Raw genomic sequence first — 19882 nt, 5'->3', positions numbered from 1 at the left:
TCTTTCTCCAGTTCTACAGTCAGTAAGAAGGGCTACTGGGTGGAGAAGGTGAAGTGTTCAGGCACTGAGATGTCCTTATCACAATGCCAGACTCAACTCTCTATTGCACGTAATACCGTTCCATGTAACGGCGGTATGCATGCTGTGGTGCGATGTGTACCAGGTCCACAGTTCTCCCAACTTTCCACATCTGGTCAGTTTCAAGGCGAGCACTCCTCCAAGGTAAGCCAAAAAGGAAAAAACAGATACCACAATGTTCCATAATTCAAAACAAACAAGGAGAAGTTGTGTTGCCTTTACAATTAGAAACCCCCAGAAACTCTTCCACTATGTTGTGGTTTGTTAGCTTTGGCAGCACATGTGCATTTGTTTTTGTCCTGCAGCTTTGAAGGGAATGTTAAAGTTAAGGTTCACTGCTAGCTTCAACTGTTCTAGAATAAAAATGCTGAAATGTAAGAATGTAATCTTTTATTAATTGATTTTAAATTATCATTTATTTCTGGGCTTGTGTGTGTGTGTGAGCAGGTGGTTCGTCTAAAGGCTGGTCCCAGGCTCGGAGAGGGACGTGTGGAGGTCTTGAAGGAGGGCAAATGGGGCACGGTGTGTGATCACTTGTGGGATCTGAGTGCAGCCAGCGTTGCTTGTAGGGAGTTGGGCTTTGGCACTGCCAAAGAGGCAATTAGAGGTGCAATGTTAGGCCAAGGTAGGAAACACTTTTGTTTTGTTTGGTGTTCTTACTCTCTGAAGGAAAATTAATTCACTTGTGACACTGTAGCATGTATAAAAGGCTATTGTATGCTAAATGGTGCCTAGCACATTTGAAACTGACTTCAAAGAAGCTGGCTGCGCACAAAAACTCTATCCAAATGAGTGTAATAAATATGTAAAAGGAAATGAAAAAGGTACAAAGTTCATATTAAATAGACCTATTCAAAATAAATGGTGCTTTAAAACGAGCATGGAAAATGGGGTCAGAAATAGAAATGAGGAAAATGTAAAGGCATGTCTGTCTGCTGTACAGTTCTGGCTTGGCTTTGATTCTAATTAGACTTCTGGTTCAGTCACAGTGCAGGAAATATCACGTCATTTTTAGAATCAAATCGACTGCAGTCTTTATTACTGCTTATTCAAGATCAGAAACTTATGGGAATTACTGTCTTTACATGGGGAGTTTAAAATGTATATAAACATAAATATAATGATATACAGTGTTATGGGTTATTGGGGAGTTTATAATGTAAATTATAATGATATACAGTGTTATGGGTTATTGGGGAGTTTATAATGTAAATTATAATGATATACAGTGTTATGGGTTATTGGGGAGTTTATAATGTAAATTATAATGATATACAGTGTTATGGGTTATTGGGGAGTTTATAATGTAAATTATAATTATATACAGTGTTATGGGTTATTGGGGAATTACTGTCTACATGGGGAGTTTAAAATGTGGATTATAATGATATACAGTGTTATGGGTTATTGGGGAGTTTATAATGTAAATTATAATGATATACAGTGTTATGGGTTATTGGGGAGTTTATAATGTAAATTATAATGATATACAGTGTTATGGGTTATTGGGGAGTTTATAATGTAAATTATAATGATATACAGTGTTATGGGTTATTGGGGAGTTTATAATGTAAATTATAATGATATACAGTGTTATGGGTTATTGGGGAGTTTATAATGTAAATTATAATGATATACAGTGTTATGGGTTATTGGGGAGTTTATAATGTAAATTATAATGATATACAGTGTTATGGGTTATTGGGGAGTTTATAATGTAAATTATAATTATATACAGTGTTATGGGTTATTGGGGAATTACTGTCTTTACATGGGGAGTTTAAATGTGGATTATAATGATTTGTATTGGCTGTAGTTAGCATAACGTGCCCATCTGCACATACTACAGCCGAGACAGGCTCTAAATATTTTGGGTAAGTTAAAACAGCTGACTAATTATATAAAACTGAAAGCTAATTTATATCTTTAAAAATAATTTCCTCGCTTTGTAGACATCAAATTGCTTCTAACTGGCAATTTCCCATGCTTCCATGCTTAAACTGGCATTAAGAAATAGCAGTTTCTGTGTAAAACTGAAAATAAGGGCGAGATCTGCAAGACCAAAAAACTCGAAGAAAACTGCTCATGTACTGCAAAATCCAGTCAGAAACTGGCATTTACAAAAAACAATGATGTAAAAAAATCCTTCAATTCACTGTGAACTTCAACAAATACAAGCTTAAACTTTTACACGTAATGTGCATTCACAAATATTATAACTACAAAGCAATTCAAAGATAAATAACAATAAATTACTCTTTACAATACTGGGTTTAGTTATTTAATTTGTTGTTTATATACACCGATAAGCCAAAACATTAGGACCAAGCTTAAAATTGGTCCAGTCCTTATGATCTGAAATCTGTTCAGCTATTAGGTTATTAGGAACCTTTGACACAGTGAGCATTATGTGTCAGATTTGGCATACATAGGGTAATATTGGTTGTAATATATTGATATTGTATTTGATTGGATAATTGGACCACTTAACCTAAAGTCTTTTGCTGAACACTGTTGAAATAAAGTGAAGTATATTTTCAAATTTCTTTATAGCCAGCTGTATTTCTGAACTGTGTGGTCATGGGTGATGACGTTTGGATTTTAAATCTTAATAAACGATAAAAGTCATGTGATTAACTTCCTTAGCTCCTGCTGTCTGTGCTCTTTTGAACAGGCCGTTAGATGACCAGCTTTGTCTATTTTTTTTCCAAACCAGTGTTACCATCTTTGTTTAGACTGGTCTACAATGCCCGAATTGTGTCGTTTTCCTTTTTTTTTGTGGCTGAATGAAAAAACAAAATCTTGCTTCTGTGTGGGAAATGGGTAAAATATTTGGTAATGAGGCACAGAAGGGCCACCCATGCTGTATCACGGCTTCATTACTGAGAGCTTCTTCAGCTTTGAATTTATGAAAGAAGGAGGGTGGGCTCGGCACGGCAATGCAATGATACTAGCATGGTAATGACATGGTAGTGTTTGTTCTGGTATGAGTGCATCAGGTGCAGCACTTTTAACTTACTGTCCCTTTTATTAGGAACATGCCCTCTTGGTACACGTTATAGGTGTGCAGTTAGATTAAGTTAAAATATCCTGTGTTTAGTTGGATTTTTTTTTTTTTTTTTTTGCTTTCACTCATGATCAGGTCTAAGGGGCTACATTGAACAAAAGCATCTTTTCAGTCTAACTCTGTACTTTTTTTTGCTTGGAGGACAGTTCTGTAAAGGTCACAAGTGCAAAAAAAATTGTGGTTGACTCATCTTAATGACATCATGGCCCAACTGTGCTGTAAATGACAAGGATTCCTTTTTGTTTCTTCTTGTGCACTCTGTTCCGTGCCCGTTGTGTCTATTTTAAGTCATTAAACGGTGCTCTGGTTTTTGGGGTGTAATTTCGCTAGGGAAACTGAGTGCACACCCGCTTCCCTCGAATCCACATCACAGCTGCACAGAGCACCACGCCGGGTTGTGATCTGTTTTTCTTGCTTTACTGTCTGAGCCAAGCAAAACGTGCTAATCACTATTTCTAGCTGCTGAGTAGAGAGCGAATGCATGGATAAAAGACTTAGCTGACCACCTGTCTGGGGAATGTGGTTGTGTGTTATTAGACACTAGACGTGATCAGACGGAATTTAAACTGCTGGTACAAACAAGCAGAAGAGGCCAAACTGTTTTGATTTTATTTTTACGCTTTCTCCTTCACACACAACACATTTTAAATTAATGTCCTTATAAGACAAACCCTAATATTTTCATGATTTATATTCTTACACTAACCAAGCACTTTACGAAAGGGAAATCCTTCTCAAGCACACATTCACTGGAGCACTGTTCTCCTTCCTGCATTGACAGTGAGGTGTTAAACCCATTAATTCTGCTACTCCTGATAATAACTAGGTAAATTACATGGTAGTGTATGTTGTACTGATATGAGAGTATCATTGCAGTGCTGAGAACAGTCTACCACCTGAATAGTATCTGGTAAGAAGGACTAAAATCAGTGATTGTATATTCACACAGAGTATCAGTAAAGGACAATTGATTTATGCATGTGTTCTGGGAATAGTGTTCTGAATAGTTAGAAGTCAATTCCCTGTATCCAAAAACCAGATGAGAGCATTCTTTTAATTTGGTGGCTCTCTGGTGTTAACTTTGACTACAACTGGTGATTTCTATATGTCCATATAAATAGGGCTAGTTTAACAGTTTGAAGATATACCCGGATGTATCTTAGTAACATTTAAAGCACATCTATCACGCTATTTTAATCTAACCTTGTGTGGCTGACATCAGTTTTGCATGTAGTGCTTACGTGAGTGGTTTTCTTGTGTGTTTGTTATACAGGTACCGGTCCGATCCATATAAACTCAGTACAGTGTACGGGCAGAGAGAGCTCTGTAATGCAGTGCCAGTATCGTGATGTCCCCCTGTATACCTGCAAACACAACCAAGACGTTTCTGTACGCTGCAATGTTCCCAAAACTGGCCTGGCAGCCACAGTGAGTCATGTACACACACACACACACACACACACACACACACACACACACACACACAGGGATCTGAATGCATGTTGAACAAATTGTTACTATTTACGGCCAGGTTGCGTAATTGTGGTTGGTTTTTAGGAGGCCTGGTGCTATTAATTATCCCTCTCACCCCCCTTAAAGAATTGCAGTAAGAATGGTTGGAGAGGTGATTAGAATTTGAAGGTTTTTTAATAGTAAACAGTTCAACATGTTTCCCAGGCAGCGTCTGAGACTCACAGCATTTGACTTTTGATACTGACACAAGCGTGCTGATGTGCAAACATACACAAGCTTTATTTAAAGAGCTTTTGGAGTTATTTATCCTTTTTTTTAAAGCTTCTTGTGATTTTTAGAGTAGTTTTAATGACGAAACCCTGTTGTGACTACACAATTCCAAGGTCACAATGTCCTAAAGCAGGAACCGACTGTGTTGCTTTATTAGGGTTTCTTCATACAGTCGGTTCCTGCATTAAGACATTGTGACCTTGGAATTGTGTAGTCTCATCTGCAGCTCTATTTCCATTCAAATGCATTTGGTTAATACCAAGGTCAAAACAACCAGTATTTATATATTTGTATAAGAAGGTACAATTAAACAGGTGCTCGCTCTGTGGCACCACCCACAACCACTGTGATCCAGGGTTCAAATCCATAGCGGTGCTATCGGCCGGTCAGTCAATACATACAGACAATCCCCGTGATGGATTGGTGTCCTGTCCAGGGTGTGTTACTGCATTGGGTTTCGTTCTCCGGGATAATTTTACCCACTGTGACTCCAACCAGGATAAAGCGGTACTACTCATAAAGTAAACAAACCTCTCTTCTTTCTCAGGTGCGTTTAGCAGGAGGGCGGGACACCTCAGAGGGCCGAGTGGAGGTGTTGCTTGATGGGCGCTGGGGTTCTGTGTGCAGTGAGAACTGGGGCATTAATGAGGCCATGGTAGTCTGCAGACAGCTAGGACTGGGCTTTGCTTCCACAGCTCACCAGGTATGAACACACACACATTTGAAATGTGTATCTGCTTTTATGAGCTGATTCTGTGTGTGCTGTAACTTATGGCAAGTATGTTTAACCTCATGTATGATGTGCATCTGTAGCATATGTGTGATTAACACAGACAGGTGTTTTATTCTTTCAGATTGGAACGCAATTCATTCACCTGATACCCAGTAATAATGAAAACGTTAATATATGCATTGATATAACTTAAAAATTGCAATTTAATACCAAATTACCACATGCGCCCTCTGAAATGTGCCCAATATGCCATCGCTTCTTATCACCTTCCAGTGTTGGGTTCCCACACATTGCTGTATGTGGTACGGATAACCAAGCCAGGCTACATTCACTGTGAAACCTGATTTCTTCTTATTTTGCTAATCTGTCACATTTAAATGTTGCACATCTTCCAAATGATTTTCATTTTGGCTCTTGTATTGTGGCACAATACAATACAATCTAGTGTAGTGCAGCTATGTGGTCCAGGACCAATTTAAGGATTAAGTTTCCTTGTAAAGCACTTCCCACAGAAGACCGACTCTTTTGATATGATCATTTGATTTCTGATGTTTCCTCGTAGCCTAGCGTGCCACTGCGCTCTGGCTTTGTGTTTGTGCTCAGGCATTTGTTTTTCCGAGCGGCATTATTTCCCATGAAGAAAGTAATTGCAGGCTTCCCATGAAACGTCTCCACACGTTTAAGGAAAGGAGAAAGAAAAGCAGCAAACTGAAAGAAAACAAACTTTAAATAGCTGCTTGTGTTGGATGGGGGTGTGCTTCATATTTTTATAAACCCAAGTTTTAAATGACTGGAGGTAGGTAGAGTGGAGCAGGCAGGGTAATATCCACTGAATGCTGCATTAGACTCCGTACTTCTCCAGACAGTGACCCACTGACTCTCTTCTAATTCTGTGTGTTTTTGAGGTCTTTTGCATTTTTTTATGCAATTTACTGCTATAATTTGCATTTGGTTTTATTTATGGCCTCTGTCATAGGCGGAGGTTCTGATTAACCCTGTGATTAGCATGTCATTCTACTGTACATTTTATTACTATAATAATAGTTGTTATATAATTACATTTGTAATAAGTTTTGGCCAGACATTGTACTTCTAAGTTACAGCCATAAAATGCTGATCCATGGCCAGACCCCCAGACAATCCCCAGACAATCATTTCTGTGTAGATCTCAGCACTGCTATTGGTCGGCCTGGCATCCACACAGACATGATTGGTGATATGTTTGTCATTGAGGCAATTATTGTAATTTCTGTTATTTTTTTGAAACTCATACTTACCAGTACAGAGCTACACCTATGATATAAGACTGTGTTTGCCATTGAATTAAAGTGATCCTGGAGGCGGTGGTAATCATTGTGGCACGAGAACGTCGTCAAGATTGGTATTGTCTGTGTTGTGTAATTTAGGAAACCTGGTACTGGCCTGGAAACTCGGATGCCGGAGAGATTGTCCTCAGTGGGACTCATTGTGTTGGGACAGAAATGTCCATCCAGCAGTGCAGGCGGAATGGAAACGTGTACTGTCCTCGCGGGGCTGGAGGCAGAGCTGCTGGGGTCACCTGTGTAGAGGGTAAAGGATTGACTTTTTTCTCACTATGGTACCTGATTGTTATTGGTACTGATTAGTATTAGCAGCGTATTTGATATTTAATGATTATTAATTACGCAATACATACTGGCACGCACATCATTCTTGTGATGATTTCAAGCTGTACTTATTAGAACAGTGACTATAAAAGCATGACTTTTTGTTCAGCTGCACCTGACCTGGTGGTGGACTCTCAGCTAGTCCAGGAGTCGGCGTATCTAGAGGACCGCCCTCTACACCTGCTTACCTGCGCCCATGAAGAGCGCTGTCTCTCGTCCTCAGCCGACAGCATGAACTGGCCCTACGGTCACCGGCGCCTGCTGCGCTTCTCCTCACGCATCATGAACCTGGGGCGTGCCGACTTCCGGCCACGGGCGTCACGTAATGACTGGGTCTGGCACCAGTGTCACAGGTAGGAGCGTGAAATATGGAATGTTTTCTTGAATAATGAAAACTGTTAAGTACAAAATACAGTGCGGTCCTGAGGTTAAATGTACCATGCTAAATCTACAATTGTTACTTTTAATCTTTAAATACAAGCATTTATTAACAAACATTTACAGTAATGACTTTCAGTGGGCAGTGGTAGCACAGCCGTTAAGGTACCGGATTAGTAATCAGAAGGTTGCTGGTTTAAGCCCTACCACTGCCAAAATGTCACTGTTTGGCCCCTCAGCAAAGCCCTTGATTCTCACTTGGTTAAATAGTATTAGGTCACACTTGTCAGTGGCTTTGGATAAAAGCGTCGGCTAAATGCTGTAAACAGTTGAAAATTCTTTGTAATATACAGTAAGCCAGAGAAGTTTCCGGGCTTCCAGGCCATTTTTTTAGTTTAGTTCTGTTCAAATGGATACAAAGTGTTCAGTCTGAGTTTTACTATCTTGGAAAAAAACAACCTCCCCCCCAGGAGATTTTGGTTCTGGATACATTTGTGGAATTTGGCCATGAAGGTTTTATAGAGAGTTTGTCCTTCTGGTTTAAAGCTTATTTTCTGTTCCATATGAGGTGCTTAGCTGAACCAAACCTTAAGTACATAAAATAAAGCCCATCACACAGACACACACACAAAGAACACAATGCCCAGGTACACCTTTAAATATTTCTGGCAGATGTGACCATGTCGGCACCATAAAGCTCAGATGCTTTTTTTTCCTGATGACTATGCCTTGTCACAGTCCTTTTTTATAGCTGTGGTCAGGATGCTGTGGTCAGCAGGGAACTTGGCCTGGTCTGTCTCTACTGCAAAGCATGGTGGAAAAAGAAATCCATGCCATTTGATTGATTTTTTTCTCTTTTACATAACTAACATAACATCAATGGAAGAACAGAAAAAGTTTAGCTTGTTTTTGAAAACGATTGTTGATTTAAACTGTTAAACTGTCTTTTCTCTTCTATTATTCATTTGTAAACTTTTCATCCTGGTCAGAGAAGCTGTTTAAGAATTAAATATGCCAGTTTAAACTAAGAAAGTTCCCAGTACGGGGTTTTATTTCATTTAGATGCAAATGTTTGTTTGTTTGCTAAAGAAATTCGTTGTATTTCTGGACAGGCACTACCACAGCATTGAAGTATTTACACACTATGACCTGCTGACCATGAATGGCACAAAGGTGGCAGAGGGTCACAAAGCCAGCTTCTGTCTAGAGGACACATTCTGCCCTGAAGGTACATTCCTTTTCTGAGCTGACAAATGTAAAGAGTGTAAATCTGTACCAGTGTTGAGCTTTAGATTAAATCTTGATGTATTCTCTGATTAAAACGTTTGTGCTCTGTTGTGCATCTTGCATGTTGCTTTTAAACTTAATTAAAGCTCTTCAATTTAACGACTCTGCATGTGAAGATCTTAATCTAATCAGCTTTATGGAAAGTTCATTAGCTCTGAGTTTACAGAAACAAATGGAAAATGAATTAAGCCGACATCAGAGCTATAATGATGTGGTTAAAAAGCAACAAAAAAAAAACCCCGCCAAATAATTGGTCTCCTTGGTGACAGGTCTGTCAAAGCGCTACTCCTGCTATAACATGGGGGACCAGGGCATCACAGTGGGTTGCTGGGATACGTATCGCCATGACATCGACTGTCAGTGGATTGACGTGACTGATGTCAGGCCAGGAGACTACATCTTTCAGGTGAGGCAGAAAAATAAATACATGTGGTTTACTCTACAAGGTAGACAGATATGTAGGGGGATGCACAGTTCAGATGTGACTGTGTAAAAGCACATTATCTATTTATATATACAGTGTATCACAAAAGTGAGTACACCCCTCACATTTCTGCAGATATTTAAGTATATCTTTTCATGGGACAACACTGACAAAATGACACTTTGACACAATGAAAAGTAGTCTGTGTGCAGCTTATATAACAGTGTAAATTTATTCTTCCCTCAAAATAACTCAATATACAGCCATTAATGTCTAAACCACCGGCAACAAAAGTGAGTACACCCCTAAGAGACTACACCCCTAAATGTCCAAATTGAGCACTGCTTGTCATTTTCCCTCCAAAATGTCATGTGACTCGTTAGTGTTACTAGGTCTCAGGTGTGCATAGGGAGCAGGTGTGTTCAATTTAGTAGTACAGCTCTCACACTCTCTCATACTGGTCACTGAAAGTTCCAACATGGCACCTCATGGCAAAGAACTCTCTGAGGATCTTAAAAGACGAATTGTTGCGCTACATGAAGATGGCCAAGGCTACAAGAAGATTGCCAACACCCTGAAACTGAGCTGCAGCACAGTGGCCAAGATCATCCAGCGTTTTAAAAGAGCAGGGTCCACTCAGAACAGACCTCGCGTTGGTCGTCCAAAGAAGCTGAGTGCACGTGCTCAGCGTCACATCCAACTGCTGTCTTTGAAAGATAGGCGCAGGAGTGCTGTCAGCATTGCTGCAGAGATTGAAAAGGTGGGGGGTCAGCCTGTCAGTGCTCAGACCATACGCCGCACACTACATCAAATTGGTCTGCATGGCTGTCACCCCAGAAGGAAGCCTCTTCTGAAGTCTCTACACAAGAAAGCCCGCAAACAGTTTGCTGAAGACATGTCAACAAAGGACATGGATTACTGGAACCATGTCCTATGGTCTGATGAGACCAAGATTCATTTGTTTGGTTCAGATGGTCTCAAGCATGTGTGGCGGCAATCAGGTGAGGAGTACAAAGATAAGTGTGTCATGCCTACAGTCAAGCATGGTGGTGCGAATGCCATGGTCTGGGGCTGCATGAGTGCAGCAGGTGTTGGGGAGTTACATTTCATTGAGGGACACATGAACTCCAATATGTACTGTGAAATACTGAAGCAGAGCATGATCCCCTCCCTCCGGAAACTGGGTCGCAGGGCAGTGTTCCAGCATGATAATGACCCCAAACACACCTCTAAGACGACCACTGCTTTATTGAAGAGGCTGAGGGTAAAGGTGATGGACTGGCCAAGCATGTCTCCAGACCTAAACCCAATAGAACATCTTTGGGGCATCCTCAAGCGGAAGGTGGAGGAGCGCAAAGTCTCGAATATCCGCCAGCTCCGTGATGTCGTCATGGAGGAGTGGAAAAGCATTCCAGTGGCAACCTGTGAAGCTCTGGTAAACTCCATGCCCAGGAGAGTTAAGGCAGTTCTGGGAAATAATGGTGGCCACACAAAATATTGACACTTCAGGAACTTTCACTAAGGGGTGTACTCACTTTTGTTGCCGGTGGTTTAGACATTAATGGCTGTATATTGAGTTATTTTGAGGGAAGAATAAATTTACACTGTTATATAAGCTGCACACAGACTACTTTTCATTGTGTCAAAGTGTCATTTTGTCAGTGTTGTCCCATGAAAAGATATACTTAAATATCTGCAGAAATGTGAGGGGTGTACTCACTTTTGTGATACACTGTATATATACAGTGTATCACAAAAGTGAGTACACCCCTCACATTTCTGCAGATATTTAAGTATATCTTTTCATGGGACAACACTGACAAAATGACACTTTGACACAATGAAAAGTAGTCTGTGTGCAGCTTATTTATCAGTGTAAATGTATTCTTCCCTCAAAATAACTCAATATACAGCCATTAATGTCTAAACCACCAGCAACAAAAGTGAGTACACCCCTTAGTGAAAGTTCCTGAAGTGTCAATATTTTGTGTGGCCACCATTATTTCCCAGAACTGCCTTAACTCTCCTGGGCATGGAGTTTACCAGAGCTTCACAGGTTGCCACTGGAATGCTTTTCCACTCCTCCATGACGACATCACGGAGCTGGCGGATATTCGAGACTTTGCGCTCCTCCACCTTCCGCTTGAGGATGCCCCAAAGATGTTCTATTGGGTTTAGGTCTGGAGACATGCTTGGCCAGTCCATCACCTTTACCCTCAGCCTCTTCAATAAAGCAGTGGTCGTCTTAGAGGTGTGTTTGGGGTCATTATCATGCTGGAACACTGCCCTGCGACCCAGTTTCTGGAGGGAGGGGATCATGCTCTGCTTCAGTATTTCACAGTACATATTGGAGTTCATGTGTCCCTCAATGAAATGTAACTCCCCAACACCTGCTGCACTCATGCAGCCCCAGACCATGGCATTCCCACCACCATGCTTGACTGTAGGCATGACACACTTATCTTTGTACTCCTCACCTGATTGCCGCCACACATGCTTGAGACCATCTGAACCAAACAAATTAATCTTGGTCTCATCAGACCATAGGACATGGTTCCAGTAATCCATGTCCTTTGTTGACATGTCTTCAGCAAACTGTTTGCGGGCTTTCTTGTGTAGAGACTTCAGAAGAGGCTTCCTTCTGGGGTGACAGCCATGCAGACCAATTTGATGTAGTGTGCGGCGTATGGTCTGAGCACTGACAGGCTGACCCCCCACCTTTTCAATCTCTGCAGCAATGCTGACAGCACTCCTGCGCCTATCTTTCAAAGACAGCAGTTGGATGTGACGCTGAGCATGTGCACTCAGCTTCTTTGGACGACCAACGCGAGGTCTGTTCTGAGTGGACCCTGCTCTTTTAAAACGCTGGATGATCTTGGCCACTGTGCTGCAGCTCAGTTTCAGGGTGTTGGCAATCTTCTTGTAGCCTTGGCCATCTTCATGTAGCGCAACAATTCATCTTTTAAGATCCTCAGAGAGTTCTTTGCCATGAGGTGCCATGTTGGTACTTTCAGTGACCAGTATGAGAGAGTGTGAGAGCTGTACTACTAAATTGAACACACCTGCTCCCGATGCACACCTAAGACCTAGTAACACTAACAAATCACATGACATTTTGGAGGGAAAATGACAAGCAGTGCTCAATTTGGACATTTAGGGGTGTAGTCTCTTAGGGGTGTACTCACTTTTGTTGCCGGTGGTTTAGACATTAATGGCTGTATATTGAGTTATTTTGAGGGAAGAATAAATTTACACTGTTATATAAGCTGCACACAGACTACTTTTCATTGTGTCAAAGTGTCATTTTGTCAGTGTTGTCCCATGAAAAGATATACTTAAATATCTGCAGAAATGTGAGGGGTGTACTCACTTTTGTGATACACTGTATATATATATTTATTTATCAGTGACTAATGACAGTCAGATTAATAACAGTAAAAAAGCATCACATGAGCAGGCTGTTTCCAAAAATTTCCACTATAAAGTCTTCTTTCTCCAAACCGACCATATTGCAAGCTTGTTACTATCCTCTCCCCGTGTCTGCGTGGGTTTCCTCCGGGAGCTCCGGTTTCCTCCCACAGTCCAAAAACATGCAGTCAGGTTAATTGGAGACACTGAATTGCCCTATAAGTGAATGGGTGTGTGTATGTGTGTGTCTGCCCTGCGATGGACTGGCATCCCGTCCAGGGTGTTACTGTTTACCTTGCGCCCATTGAAAAGCTGGGATCCTGATTGGATAAGCGGATAAGGCAATGAATGAATGAATGTTACCATCCTCACGCTGCATACTGGCTATTTGAAGGACATTCAGTTTTTACATACAGGACCAAAAGTATGTAGACACCCCTCCTAATTGTTGAGTTAAGGTTTTTCAGCCACACCAGCTGCTAACAGGTGTATACAATTGTGCACCAAAGTAGTATTTATTTGAAAAATACCACAGTATATTTTAAATACCTAATCAATTCTCTCTTATTTTAGTTGTCAGTGTAATAAGGTTCACTGGCAAGAAATCCACCGCAGTTTGACTTAAATCTGAAACCCAAATCAGTTACCCACAAATAAACTTATTACAGAAAATAATGTTTTTCATGAGCGCAGAACTGTGGAAGTCCAGCACTATTTAAACCCTCTCCATGTGCTCCGTTTTTCTTGGAGCTCCCTGTACTTGCAGGTTTCTCTAGCGATGCGAGGTGCAGATAGGGATAATTAGAGTAAATTTGGGTCTGTGTATGCTTGCTTGTTTGATTTTTAAATGGAAGGGATTCAGGCATAGTTTTAAGGCTTTTCAGCCCTGCTATTATTGTAATGGTTCAAGAAAAGCATCAAGTCAGCGATTTAGTGGTGTAAAAGCGCTGCACCGTGTCTACAGTGAATGTGAAGCAATTTAAAGAGGATATATTCCCATTACAACGTTAAGTCTAGGCCCATAACCGAAACCATTACAGAAAGTACAATGGAAAATGGTTCAAGTAGCAGTGTGTAATGGGACAAATTAAGGTAATGCTATCATTGGTTAATGTTCCTTTAAGTAGCATTGCTTTTTTTTAAACACCAGACATTTTTACCCGCAATTCAGTCAAGTGGACGTTTCTCATTTTACCACTGTAATTTAGTCCCTAGCTCATTCTATGCCTACTTTTTCCCAGAGGCAGCATGGTGACAAACATGGTATTAAAACTGCCTGGGACAATGACAATACCATCTTTATGATATGGTTTACAGTGCAGATCAAACAGAAATGAGTTTTTACGTAATGCTCAGATGTGTGTTAGGATTCGCTTTAGGTTGCCATGAAACCCCCTCTGCAAGAGCTGTAAAGCACGCCAATAAAGTGAGTTAGTGGGAGTGTGTTTCCATGCATGTGTGTATTTCATGCTATCATTGGGCGTTCTCTCAGAAAAATAGCCCAGGCTGTGGTGTGCTAGATTTAGGAACATACATTTAAGCGCATTACTCAGACTGTAGAAGCTCTGATTGCACAGTCATTTAGGAATCAGCCTTGCAACCTGCCCAAACTCTTTGAGATTTGACTGATTTCTGCTAACAGTGAATTTTTTATTGCTGTAAAACACCTAGGACGTAATAAAAGGAGTTTTATCCAGTCATTGCTACTGGAATGCAGAGAAATGCAGCTCTAAGTGCCAGAATTTTCCACTGACTTAAAACATGATGCAAATTAGACAGAAACTGTAATGAAACCCTTTCGTTCTCACTGTCTGAATTTGGTTGTTTTTACAAGACATGCACGCTCCTCTCCACATGGAAAAGTGAGAATGTTATTAAATATCTGCTGGATGGAAAAATCATTCCAGTTCACTTTCTCATACATAAATGTACTGGATATTGGGAGAAGGAAAAAAACAGCAGCAGACCAATCAGCTACTTATTCAGGCTTGCAACATGAAAGCCTTTTGTCAGCAGTTTCAGCATTTCTCCTTTAAACATACTAACACATCATTTCAAATGTGTTAATCCAACCACAAAGCATTCTCTCAAGCTCTTGTGATGTGCACCAAATTTCATTTCACCATCCTGGTAATGGCACTTGCAGCAGCTGTATCTGTTAAAGAATAGTGATACGATGATGCAGTTTTTAATGCACTGTGGAGTAAAGCCAGTGCCATTCGAGTATAAATAAATGTCAAAAAGCACAGTGATGTCAAGTCCTAATACTGATTTATTTACAGCTCTATAAAGAAACTTCTTCAACTAGTAAAAACAATCATTAAAATATGATTAGTGCAGCTATACAGACACGTGAATTTACACAATAAATTGTTACATAGGCACTTAAATTCTGCAATTAAAAAACACAGTTTACTGTAGGTTACATTGTTACACAGTCAGAAAGATTTATGATGGGTGTGATACAATAGTTGTGGTCTAAACGTGTGTCTTGGTTGCTGTAGGTGGAAGTGAACCCCTCACTGGACATGGCTGAATCTGACTTCCAGAATAATGTTATGAGATGCAGATGCAGATACGATGGTGGAAGAGTCTACCTTTACGGATGTCATGCAGGTACGAGGCAAATATGTTTAGATAGATGTACAGGGGTTGGACAAAATAACTGAAACACCTGTCATTTTAGTGTGGGAGGTTTCATGGCTAAATTGGACCAGTCTGGTGGCCAATCTTCATTAATTGCACATTGCACCAGTAAGAGCAGAGTGTGAAGGTTCAATTAGCAGGGTAAGAGCACAGTTTTGCTCAAAATATTGCAATGCACACAACATTATGGGTGACATACCAGAGTTCAAAAGAGGACAAATTGTTGGTGCACGTCTTGCTGGCGCATCTGTGACCAAGACAGCAAGTCTTTGTGATGTATCAAGAGCCACAGGGTATCCAGGGTAATGTCAGCATACCACCAAGAAGGACAAACCACATCCAACAGGATTAACTGTGGACGCAAGAGGAAGCTGTCTGAAAGGGATGTTCGGGTGCTAACCCGGATTGTATCCAAAAAACATAAAACCACGGCTGCCCAAATCACGGCAGAATTAAATGTGCACCTCGACTCTCCTGTTTCCACCAGAACTGTCCGTCGGGAGCTCCACAGGGTCGATATACACGGCCGGGCTGCTATAGCCAAACCTTTGGTCACTCGTGCCAATGCCAAACGTCGGTTTCAATGGTGCAAGGAGCGTAAATCTTGGGCTGTGGACAATGTGAAACATGTATTGTTCTCTGATGAGTCCACCTTTACTGTTTTCCCCACATCCGGGAGAGTTACGGTGTGGAGAAGCCCCAAAGAAGCGTACCACCCAGACTGTTGCATGCCCAGAGTGAAGCATGGGGGTGGATCAGTGATGGTTTGGGCTGCCATATTATGGCATTCCCTTGGCCCAATACTTGTGCTAGATGGGCGCGTCACTGCCAAGGACTACCGAACCATTCTGGAGGACCATGTGCATCCAGTGGCGGTGCCATGTATCAGGATGACAATGCACCAATACACACAGCAAGACTGGTGAAAGATTGGTTTGATGAATATGAAAGTGAAGTTGAACATCTCCCATGGCCTGTACAGTCACCAGATCTAAATATTATTGAGCCACTTTGGGGTGTTTTGGAGAAGCGAGTCAGGAAACGTTTTCCTCCACCAGCATCACGTAGTGACCTGGCCACTATCCTGCAAGAAGAATGGCTTAAAATTTCTCTGACCACTGTGCAGGACTTGTATATGTCATTTCCAAGACGAATTGACGCTGTATTGGCCGCAAAAGGAGGCCCTACACCATACTAATAAATTATTGTGGTCTAAAACCAGGTGTTTCAGTTATTTTGTCCAACCCCTGTATATATACATGTGTGTGTGTGTATATATAATATGTTACTACAAATGACCTGGTCAAATATTGTGAAATTGTTCATAAGATAAACTGTTGAGATATAAAGTTGCATCTGCTGTAATGAACTATTTAAGCTGAATTGTACCTTATAAAATCTGCTATTTTTGAGCTAGCATTATGGTGTAGCCCTCTGTTCAATCCAAGCTTTGCATGTATTTACCACCTATGTCTGGTTCTTGCAGGTGATGCATACAGCACAGAGGTGGAGGATCTGTTTGAACACCGGCGTCAAATTTCTAACAACTTCCTCTAATACAGGACAGAATATCCAGAACATCACCACCAGGATTTACACTTTTTTGTCAGTTTAACTACAGATGAAAGAGAAGGAAATAAGACAAACAGATCATGTGCAGTAGGATTGAGATTCTTGAGATTTAATCAATGGAAGTGTATAAACGGGTTTATCTAAAGTAGCAGAACAAATAAATAAAAGGGGGGGAGAACGGTTTAATAAGACATCATGTGTGAAATATAGAGGGTATCCAACATTTCCACCTTTGCAGCCATGGTAACTTTATTTTAGATTTAATGATATTTTGCAAAGAATAAACTAATCTAATAATATACTAGTGATTAGCACCTGCATGTTGCTAGTATATTGAAGATCTCTGCTATCATAAGTTCATGTCTGTAAACAACTACTTTCTTCACATTTTAAAATGCTCTCGAGAATAAATGTACCTAAATATGAGTACTTAATGCTAAGGTGCTACACAATTGGATCTTGTAGTACACTGTTCTACCTTCCAACTACATGAACATTCCCAGGTGAAATATACAAACATAGTGGGCATACCAGTAAATGTTTTTTATCTTTAAATGTTAATTGCATGTAGCTATTAGAAGTGTCTCATATATTTGTTAATTTAAAATGACCAGAGACGAGTCCCATGACTTGATTAAGGGTGTAACATATTAAAATAGGTACATTGTGACCTTTTGTACAGAGTTGTACAGCAGATGTCATTGATGAAACCAAAAGGCAATTTTTAGGATATATTACGTAATTTACAACTAACAATTTACCTTTAGTATTAAAGAAAAACATAGTTCCTTTTATTTATGAACATGTAAAAACAGAGGCTCTTAGCTTAAGTCTTGCTTGTGTTTTCTACATTTGTCATGGCATTAACTTTAGGATTCAGGTTCTTTGTGGGATTTTTTTGTGCATTATTAGAAACAGCTCAGTCAGTACAAACTAATCTAATCTAGTCTAATCTAGCATTTATTTTGTGTGTTTAGTTACAAATGACAAAGAAACCAAAAATAGAAACTAAGAGTCGGCACCAGCGTCAGAAGTGCTTTACTCCAGTGGTCGTTAGTCACAAAACCTTGACCTCAAACAGCTGATAGATTTAGCCATATTTGAGCCACCTAACATTCCAAATAAAGGTATATTTATGTAGAACTCTGTATTATCTTGGAGCAACACACAAGGAAAAGTGCTAGTAGATGTGCTGCACCATGCCTGAAACACAGCAGGCAGATTAAGGGAGACGGATCATGTTCATCTGAAAACTTATAGGCCTCATAACAGCTTAAACAGCCTTTAAAAAATCTAACTTCACCTCCTCACAGTGGATTTGTTTATTACTCAGACATTGGTGCTTAGTTTAACCATTTGGATCCTCAGCTGCAGCTGTAATGGTGCTATATTTGATAAGTATGTATGGAGAAATATATATATATATTCTTGTTGGTCTGTAATTTATAACAATCAAACTGACCTCTGACCTTTGTGATACGTTTGTGGTAATGTTATTGAAATTGTTTCTACGTGAAAAAGTGGGTCAGTGTAAGAATTTCTTCTTTAATACTTGAAAATAAACATTTATGTGTAATATTTTGTATGCGTGTTGTGCATTGTTACCGTCTTTTTTATTGTCAGCAATATTCAAAATCCTTACAGTAATAAGCCTGTTCATTTTTCACAGTGTGGCTGCTCATCTTTACTCATTCACACATATATGGTGATTTAGAGTGGCCAATTCATCTACTGGAATAATGAAAGGTTAAGGTTGCAAATTTCCATCTTTTATTTAAGAGAATCAACTGAAGAACCACATTTAGAGCAAACCACCATGTCCACTGCATACAGTGTATAATCAACGTCCATTTAGCTTTTACACTGTTAGTCTGTTTCTCAGCCTGGTGGAAAATACTGATTTATATGTATTGTGCTCATTAGAAAGGACATCACTTTTGCACAAGCTCTTTAAGAATGCAAAGTCAGATTTGACCAACAGCTCAGGGTTTAGTCTCTAGTGTGGCTATTCTGTTTAAATCAATGCAACTGTTTAAGTCAATGCATCACGATTAGCCTGGCAGACCTGATCATGACGAAACATATATATGGTGAGGGTTATCACAGAAGTTATATAAAGGTTTTAAAAAATCTAATGCAAACTCCTTCCTTAGTTCTAACAATACTTGAAGCTGTACTGTAATTTAGTTCATGAACACAAGGTAACAGTATAGGCACGCTGAACGACAATCACTGTAATGAAGTTTATTAACACAAGGTGGCAGTATAGGTATGTTGAACTTACCACCACCATTATTACTGATCAGATGTTTACACCTCTGCATGCATTCATGTCATTGAGAGGAGGGAAAATCCCCAAAAACATGCAAGCATGGGAAGAACATGCTCAGGAACTCACAGGCACAGATCGAAGGCAGGGATGGAGCCCAGGTCCTCAAAACCCATGTAGAAATAAATCAAATGACGTATTAAATGAAATATTAAATGGAATTGTGTGATTGTACACTTCTCATACCATATAAAATATACATTAAAAACTCAATATGCTCTGCATCACTCTTGAACACATATTTTAACTTACTGCTTACACAAGCACCACAGTTTATAATAGAAACTGCACAAAGCCATGGTTAAGAAGGCTCACCGAGGACAGAACACAAAAACTGATAGTGTGGTTCATTATTCTGCCCATTTCCATAGAACAGCCCTCTCCAAAATCAATATATGGACACTACTTTCATTATTCAGCTCAAACCCTTGCTAGAAAGAGGTTTATTAGCAGTAAAGTGTGCTGAACAGAACCACTGAAGCAAAGAGGATCAATAGAAGGTGCAGTGGATCAGTGAATACCACCGATGCATCATTTCTACTGTACTGTTTAACTGGATCTTAAAAGAAAA

General features: G+C 40.1%; 1 protein-coding gene across 1 annotated transcript in view; it reads left to right on the top strand.

Annotated features, from left to right (window-relative positions):
* The window catches only part of LOC134304073 (lysyl oxidase homolog 4-like), a 75937-nt gene extending 57436 nt beyond the window's left edge, over positions 1 to 18501 (top strand). The window contains exons 12-21 of the mRNA XM_062989620.1: positions 12 to 222; positions 526 to 703; positions 4419 to 4573; positions 5436 to 5591; positions 7028 to 7190; positions 7377 to 7620; positions 8758 to 8873; positions 9202 to 9338; positions 15269 to 15380; positions 16897 to 18501. Of these exons, the coding sequence (XP_062845690.1) occupies positions 12 to 222; positions 526 to 703; positions 4419 to 4573; positions 5436 to 5591; positions 7028 to 7190; positions 7377 to 7620; positions 8758 to 8873; positions 9202 to 9338; positions 15269 to 15380; positions 16897 to 16967 (1543 nt within the window). The 3' untranslated portion in view covers positions 16968 to 18501. The remainder of the gene's footprint in view (positions 1 to 11; positions 223 to 525; positions 704 to 4418; positions 4574 to 5435; positions 5592 to 7027; positions 7191 to 7376; positions 7621 to 8757; positions 8874 to 9201; positions 9339 to 15268; positions 15381 to 16896) is intronic.
* The last annotated feature ends 1381 nt before the right edge of the window (positions 18502 to 19882 follow it).

The sequence above is a fragment of the Trichomycterus rosablanca genome, chromosome 27, assembly GCF_030014385.1.
Source record: "Trichomycterus rosablanca isolate fTriRos1 chromosome 27, fTriRos1.hap1, whole genome shotgun sequence".
Classification (NCBI taxonomy): domain Eukaryota; kingdom Metazoa; phylum Chordata; class Actinopteri; order Siluriformes; family Trichomycteridae; genus Trichomycterus; species Trichomycterus rosablanca.
This window is presented reverse-complemented; position numbering and strand designations above follow the sequence as displayed.